This window comes from Orbicella franksi, chromosome 3 (genome assembly GCF_964199315.1).
Source record: "Orbicella franksi chromosome 3, jaOrbFran1.1, whole genome shotgun sequence".
Lineage (NCBI taxonomy): Eukaryota > Metazoa > Cnidaria > Anthozoa > Scleractinia > Merulinidae > Orbicella > Orbicella franksi.
Window position 1 is genome coordinate 30,495,754 of NC_138147.1, and position 8,325 is coordinate 30,504,078.

General features: G+C 42.2%; 1 protein-coding gene across 1 annotated transcript; it reads right to left on the bottom strand.

Annotated features, from left to right (window-relative positions):
- Positions 1–229: 229 nt before the first annotated feature.
- On the bottom strand, positions 230–4,067 carry LOC145482511 (uncharacterized). Its single transcript, XM_081461111.1, has 4 exons — positions 2,913–4,067; positions 2,758–2,777; positions 2,026–2,621; positions 230–1,903 (listed from the first exon to the last, which is right to left on the bottom strand). Exons 1-4 carry the CDS (start codon positions 3,494–3,496, stop codon positions 230–232), a joined length of 2,874 nt encoding a protein of 957 aa, XP_081317237.1. The 5' UTR covers positions 3,497–4,067.
- Between the last annotated feature and the right edge of the window lie 4,258 nt (positions 4,068–8,325).

An 8,325-nucleotide genomic window follows, 5' to 3' on the forward strand; every position in this document is an offset into this window, starting at 1 on the left:
CATAACGACTGTCTAGTTCACAGTGCTTTCAAGAACTATAATCTCTTAATGTAACTAATAGCCATAATATTTTTCCTTTAATTCACATCGTGTGCAAAATAGTCAAACGTAGCATAAGCGCAACGTGGTATTCCTTAACAATGCACACACTAATACATGTGCAAATATGAACATAGAAAGAATAAGTCGCACGCAAGCTGTCTTATTACAAGCCCATGAAACTACCAATCTACGGTTGCGTACTAGTCTGCATAAAACGAGTCAGGGTCATTTGCTTCTTGGATGGATGCGCCTGGCTTTGAAAGTGCGGCCTCTTCACTGACGTAGCTGCTACAGGGTTGTGAGCTCGAGCAATGCCTGGGGACGGTGGACAGATAGCTTCCACGTCGTCATTCGGAATGTACATTGGTGTCTTTGGTGCCGCCGACCAACATTCTTCGTCGTCTTCGTCTGAGCTCCTGCTTCTGGCAGGCAGATTTGCTGGACGCTGGCTGGGTGGGAAGACTCTCACTGGCAGCGGAGAGAACAGGTCTCGTATGAAATTCACGCAAGAACGGTCTACCAGCTCGTTGCTAAGGCAGAGCCTCTTGCGTTCTGCCAGGGCAGCCGGTAGCTTCAGCGTTCCATGACGCTCGTGATAACAGCGCAGTTTTTCGCAATTGATTTCCAGGAGACTTTGCATCACTCTTCGTTCTTCTTCGTCTCTTGGATCTTCCATTCTTTCGCTTTGCTCAGCCATTTCCTTCTCCATAGCTAAAAGCCACGGCTTCCCAAATGCTGTTCTGCTCCTTTCCTGTTCCTGATCTTCTTGAAAGGCAGCGAGGTCCCTTCGAATCGGTGTGGGCAGCGGCTCGTTATGGTCGTGCGGGAGCAACGACACGTGCTCCACCGACACTCCCCTCGTTTGTAAGAAGTGTTGCCTCTTCTTATAGCACCTTTCTTCAACCCTTTTCAGCCTTTCCTTTTCAGCGAGATGACTTTCTAACATGTGGCTCAGTTGGCGGTGACGTAGAGAGCCAGGTGAGCATTGTGCCAGCCTAGCTTTCAAGGTCGTCAGGGTCTCGTCTTCATCGGAATCGCCGACATCTTCAATGGCGTCCTCTTCAGAGCTTTCTTCTCGGGATTGCGGTTCTGTCAGAAGGCCGCAACTCTGTTCTCGTCTACAATCGCCCTGGGCGGTTTCGTCGACTTCTTCGTCTATTAAAGAAACGCTCAAAATGTTGCGCAACTCCTCCTCAGGCATACCACTTTCGTGCACAGTGGGCATTGTACTGGCCTGACTGCTCGGGCTGTCTCCTACGATATTGTGCGCCCACACAATGCAATCCATAGCATGTTTCCTCAGCCACTTGTTTGCTTCAGGTTCGACACGAGGAAGACTCTTGAAGTGGTACTTGCGCAGGCGTTTGTCCATAGCTTGATTGTGAGCTGCACCAAAATCCATTTCCACCTGGCAAGTTATGTACATGGTCGCAGTGCAATGGAAACCTTGAGCCTTTTTCCACTTCGCGTCGTGCGACGTGAAGCCCCCTTGACATATGATTTTCCAGTCATCTATGTCGAGCAGGGTGGCATATGCCTCGTCTAGGAAGATAACCTCTGTCAGGTTGTCGATCATAGCCTTGTTGAAACTCTTTTGCTTCGTGACGCGAGCAATTCGGCTTAGGGGAATGATCTGAAAAACAGGTGAGAAGAGGCTGGTCTTTCCGCTGTCAGCTGAGCCAATAGCACACAGCACAGGCTGTTTGTGTTCTTTGGGACGGAACAACGCCAGGAAATCTGCACAAAACTGCCGAATTTCATCTTCTGTTAGGCTGTTCCTTAGGATTGCCTCAAAATATCTTGGCTCCGGGTCCTTGAGTCGGTCGTAGTCCACAAACGCGCGTGGAGTTGTGAGACCCTTCTGTTGAAAAGAGCCAAAACAAAAGCACATCAGACAGTGCTACAGATCGTAAAGATTGGGTTTGAAAATTTGATTGTATCTTCTTATTTAAATGTTAAAACAGTCCAGTGTATTCTTCTCACCTGAGATTCTGAGATAATCCCTTGGACGAACGACCAAGAGGAAAAGCTCCAAAACCACCCGTCTTGTACTTCGATCAGGTCTCTGTCAATCTTAATTTGGCGTATGAAAGAGCTTTCTGGCTCGCTTAGTATGGGCAGAACACGTTGAATATGCTGGACCAGACGGTCTTTGAACGCTTCGTTTCCCATTAGGCTGTGGAGGAACGTTTTCATGGTACACAGATACTGGAACGTGAACTGCGATTTGGCCGCCAGTTTGTACACCTCGCCGCGATACACAGCATACTGCAGCTTTTTCATCACAATTTGTATATCGTTGCACAGGACTGTTACTGGACAGGATAGGGGTTTGTGCGGCGGATCTGGTAGTGCTGTCTGCGATGTACTTTGCAGGTTGTTATCAAATCCAAAGGTGTCTAACACGAGACCAGCTCGGCGTAATTCCGAAACGGATGCTGCCATCATCGTTTGAAAACTCTCAAGAACGACACGAAGGCGAACGACATTTTCCGTCGGCGCTGACTCTTGGGATTCTTCGTGGAAGTCACCATGAAGCTCCTCTTGCAGAGCCCTGCCAATCAAAACAAAAGGTTTTGCTTACGTAAGGCAATGCAATATCTCCCTGGTATTACTTTGTGAAAGTGAACTGCTGAAATCAAACTCGCGATGTTTTGAAAATGAGAAGATAAAAATTGATCAATTATCGATAATCGAATAACAGTCTCTTTTCACCGGGCAATGAAGCATGATTACTTTGATTTTTCAATGATGAATAGCATTTTTTACCTTTCTGACTATTTATGTTTGTTTATTATATATTTACTTTCATTAGCGTGCAATTTAACAGAAATTCAAAGAATATAAATTGGTCAAATTAATCTACTCACCCGAGGCAATGCTGGTACGATGACTCCACTAGTTGCATTAAGCAGAGGTTTTTGTGGTCCTTAAACACTTGACACAGCTGATTCAGGTTATGACAGCAGTTTTTCTTTCGTGACGCCCTTGATGCATAATATTCCAAACCGCAACTTGCGACAGCTCTTTGGATTCTAAGTGCATTAATGACCGAGCCATTGTTTGTTTGGCAAGCCACCCAGTAAGATATGGCTGGGAATGTTTGCTTTCCCGGCGATGAAAGCTGGGACGCATTGACGGGCGATTCGTCATTCGATTCGTCACTCTCTCTGGTCTCCTGCAATTGTGGCCTTTTTCGCTTCTTGCTGTCCAATGTTGACGTACTTGTCGCCGAAAAAAAGAAGCAAATTTCCGCCAATTTTGACAAGGTTAAATCGCATTCGTCGCGTTTCTCGCATATCCAGTTCCATGCTCTTTCTATTTCGGCGTCGCTAACCCGCCAAACGCACTTAAAAGCAACAACCGTACACAGCTTTTCAACCCTCGCAACTATCTCGCACTCCGCCTTATCTCTTATTGCCTTGCTATTTAACTGAGAGCAAGGTTTGCTCATCTTGCCACATGAACATGAGCATGAACTGAGCCGTTTGAAGTTCTGACTACCCTTAAATACTGTTCCGTCACAAACATGAACAAATTTTCATTCTCAAACCCGCCGGAGAGAATAGCAGAGCAAATCACAGGTGAAAGATTGAGAACTCCATTTGATCACCACCAATAGCTTTGCAATATTCTTTTTCTCTAAATTCTTTCGTTGAGCTCAAAAACAAATAATGGCTTTCACCTAAACACTCCACAATACAAATCTCCAAAACAAGTTAATGCTTTAATACATTTGATGAAGAAAAGATTACATAAGCGTTATGTAACCTATCAATAACTTTGATATTTCTGACAAATTTCTTGTGGTTAGTTCCTTTTGAAAATAATAACGGAAAAAAGCTGATAAAGTTAAACAAATGTATTCATGCGTATGTGATGTGATGAACAATAATAAGTTGATGAGGTGAATCTTACTCTGTTGTTGGCGTGTATACTGGGTATGGCGTATACTACGGATATGGCCAGAGTTGATTAACAAATTTACTCAAACCCGCTATATACGCTTAAACCGGTATATACGCCAACAACAGAGAAAGATCATTGCAACAAGTCATTAGCATGCAGTAGGCACATTTCACTCTGTACATGGCGTGTTTACCGGGTTTAGCGTATAAAGCGTATATGAGATGAATTAATTAACATCAACTACTACTACTACTACTACTACTACTACTACTACTACTACTACTACTACTAATTAATTTTATTTATTATTATTATTATTAGTAGTAGTAGTAGTAATAGTAGTAGTAGTAGTAGTAGTAGTAGTAGTTGATGTTAATTAATTCATCTCATATACGCTTTATACGCTAAACCCGGTAAACACGCCATGTACAGAGTGAAATGTGCCTACTGCATGCTAATGAGTTGTTGCAATGATCTTTCTCTGTTGTTGGCGTATATACCGGTTTAAGCGTATATAGCGGGTTTGAGTAAATTTGTTAATCAACTCTGGCCATATCCGTAGTATACGCCATACCCAGTATACACGCCAACAACAGAGTAAGATTCACTTCATCAACTTACCTTTCATTTTTACTGTAAGTATTTTGATACTTACAGATCAAAACGTGATAGGGAACAGAAATTTTGGGAAACGATCCTTTCTTCCTTCCTTTCTCCCTCCCTCCCTTCCTTCCTCCCTTCCTTCCTTCATTTCTTCGTTCCTTCCCTCCTTCCTTTCTTCCTTCATTTCTTCCTCTAGTCCTTCCTTCCTTCCTTCCTCCCTTCCTTTTTTCCTTCCTTGCTTGCTTCCTTGCTTGCTTCCTTGCTTGCTTCCTTGCTTGCTTCCTTGCTTGCTTCCTTGCTTGCTTCCGTGCTTCCTGCCTGCCTTCCTTCCTTCCTTCCTCCCTCCCTCCCTTCCTTCCTTCCTCCTTCCCTTCCTTGCTTGCTTGCTTGCTGCCTCTCTCCCTTCATACATTGCTTGCTCTCTTGCTTCCTCCCTCTCTCCCTTCCTTCTTTCCTTCCTCCTTCCCTCCCTCCCTCTCTTCCTTCCTACCTTCCTTCCTTCCTTCCTTCCTTCCTCGTTCCCTCCTTCCTTCCTTCCTTCCTTATTTCCTCCCTTCCTCCCTTCCTTCTTTTCTCCCTGCCTTCCTTCCTTCCTTTTCTTGCTTGCTTGGTTGCTTCCATCCTTGCTTGCTTGCTTCCTTCCATTCTTGCTTGCTTGCTTGCTTAATTCGATTCCTGTTAACTTTTTCTACATTTACTGACCAGTATATAAAGGCTTGGCAGTCCCTTGCGCTCAAGTCGGAAAAGATTTATTTGCAAGTGATTTAATTCATATTCGTTATATTGGTTTCTAGAGAAACACTGGGTTGTTAGAACAGCAGGCTCAAGTAAGAGTAGTCGCCCATAGGCCGCACGAGTCGATGGCTGGTTCCAGCTTATCCCTCAAAGAAGTCGTTTGTTTAAGTGGAGATGAATTATTGTTTTTCTGGAAATGTTTCTCTTTCGTGCATTCGTGGATCTGTTCAGATGTTTGACAATGGCGTCATTCGTCACGAAATCAATGGAGGTGGAGTAGCGGGTGACATACAACTCGATGTACATGTACAAATGTCGAACGACGTTTGAACATAAGCTATGAATGGACTCGCGTTATTTAATAAATACAAAAACTCCATTCGATTCTCAGCCTTTCATAAATCATTAACCGTGTTCAGTGGCTCACAGCCACTTTGATTTCAACTAGGGAATTGTAAAATGACGACCTTCCCTTTTCTTATTATGCTCTAAGCACTGATCATAGACACAATAGCGAACCACTGCGGCGATGAACAACTCAAATTCTATTGAAACTGCTTCCTGAGTGTGAACCGAGTACATATTCAACTGATTTAAGTTTTATTCTTTCAATGTTTTTTAATGATATCGGAAGTAAATGAAGGGTTCAAGTTTGAAATTGTACTTAAGACAATCGTAGACGAACGGCCAGAATAAACCGAACTCAAAACGTTAATATTAACGTAACATTGTAAAACTTTCTTCAGACGGATTTTTTGCTTGTATACTGCTTCTAGTAACACTATCGTGTCTGATAACGCATTCCATCGGGGTGGAATTGGAATCTATTTCTGTTTTCATCTCTTTATTCAGAATTTGCCAAGTATTCAATTTTTTTACATTTAGGAGCATTAGCTTTTCCTTTATAATAAAGATCGATTCAAGGACAAAAATAGAAATTTATAATTCAACAACTGGGCTCAAGACTTTTATTTCAATTCCAGGAAATACTTCCTAAATTCTAGAAGTGCTAAAAATTTCCGGTTACCATTATAAGCAATTTATTTCTCAACACCAAATTAAGTTGTCATATGTTTTCAGACATGAAGTTGAAGTGAACAACTAGTAATGGTGACTGATATCATGAACATTTCAAAACAGAGCAGTATTTTACGTTTGGATATCTTAACTCGATATTTCCGAGCTCTTTTTCCTAGATGGAAGAATGGTGAGTTGCAGAACCTTTGAAATCAAGTGTTCCTGGGGCCATGGTTATTAATCCCCGATGTCTTCGAGAAAAAGGTAGATGGAATAATAACTTCCTTGTTTGGAATAAAGCTCCTGAGCAAGGAAATTGAAGATCAACCCTCTCGATCGATATTTTTTAGCTTTTTACTGAAGGGAGCCTTCGATTTAGATCGACGCTAAATACACATGAACTAAAATTCACGTGAAAAATTCCTGGAATTTAATTGCTGCTTTTTTATTTGAAGATGACAACTGCTTAGCCAGAGCTGGTTTGAAATTCCTCTTGGGCCCTTCCAGAGCACGGAGTACAAGCTGCTGTTTATTAAATCCACGAGAGCATCAGAAGGGCCTTGTTCATGATGACTGACAACTTTCCATCCTTTTTTTTCCTGAGTTGGCAAACAGGTCTTCGCTTAATTCAATCCGCAATTCAGTATTTGTTCTGTATACACCAAAATTAATGCAAAGAAAAAAAAAGAAAGAAGAAAAAAAAAGGAGTAATTATCTGCGTTTTGTGTCGTTGTGGTACAAAACAACACGCTTCTGCGATGTCTAGAAGACAATAAATATATCACATATGTACCCCCAATAAACTAAACTGACTATCACCCTTAGGTTTTAGAAAATCTCAACAGTTAGCGGTCGATGTTAGGTTCTGTTTTTATTTCTTGGTGAACTAAGAGATAATATCATTCCACAAGAGGTTACTCGATCAACAGCAAAGAACTTGTCTGATCGTGTCCTTCACTGCTTGTCTCACTTCCTCTATCTTCCAACAGTAAAGAATCGGGTTTAATGACGAGTTTAAGAAAACTAAGGTAGCTGTATAACTGAAAGCGATAGAAACTGATGAAGATGGCCCGGTATGAAAGAGCACATTGAGCGATACTACAAATGGTAGATAGCAAGCGACTAACACGAATTGCAACCATATTGCACTGGACACTGCCTTCCTGTATCGCGCCATGTTCAGTTGATTTGTTTGGTTCGGTTGTTGAACAAGGTTTTCTACTTGATGTTGATGATGACGGAGGGTGAAGAAAATCTTTGTATAAGAGAAGGTCGAGATTACCAGACACATTGAAACAAGTAAAATGTCATACCATGAAATTATGGGCGAATTCAAAAGAGGCTGACTGTTGAAACGACAGTGGCAGCAACCCAAAAGGTGATAATGATCAAATAGATTCGCGTCAAAGTTACAACTTGTTTGTATCTCAGTCCCAACAACAAAGCGAGAAGTCTGTCCACGCTGATTGCAGTCATTGTCAACAGAGACACTCCAGACAAAATAAAGCCTGTTGCAGAAAATGCGACAGCTACGTGGCGACAAATATTTCAGTGTTCATTCACTACAGTCACCAACAGGGTAATGTACAGAGGCTCTACAATAAGACCAAGACAGAGGTCTGTTGTTGCAAGGTTACTTAGCAAGAGTTTGGATGGCGGATGAAGTGAAGACTCCTGCGGAGAGCGGCTAGGATCAGCGCATTTTCAAGAAATGCAGCAATGGACAGAAAAACGTTTAAAGCTGAGATAAATGTCAACTGGCCGTGTATTTCACCAGATGTATCTGGTGAGCAGTATAATTGTTTGACCATAGTGAAAGTGCTATGCTTTTCGTCGTCAGAAACATTTGCTGGCACCATTTTTCTGCAGCAATATGACAATATGTACTGGCGTGAATTTAACTGCTGCTTGGAATGCCTTGATCAAAATTCATGCTTTTTAACTTTGCCAAACATGCCATCCATGAATTCTTAATTAGGTTAATTAAGCCTGACTAGCCAGGCAGATGGTTTTACCAAA

Excerpts from the sequence above, each read along its gene's own strand:
- LOC145482511 (XM_081461111.1), bottom strand. The coding sequence starts at position 3,496 with ATGAGCAAACCTTGCTCTCAGTTAAATAGCAAGGCAATAAGAGATAAG. Across the intron at positions 2,622-2,757 it reads TAATCATGCTTCATTGCCCG|CAAAACCTTTTGTTTTGATT; the intron begins GTGAAAAGAGAC and ends GCCTTACGTAAG. Across the intron at positions 1,904-2,025 it reads GGATTATCTCAGAATCTCAG|AAGGGTCTCACAACTCCACG; the intron begins GTGAGAAGAATA and ends TCTTTTCAACAG.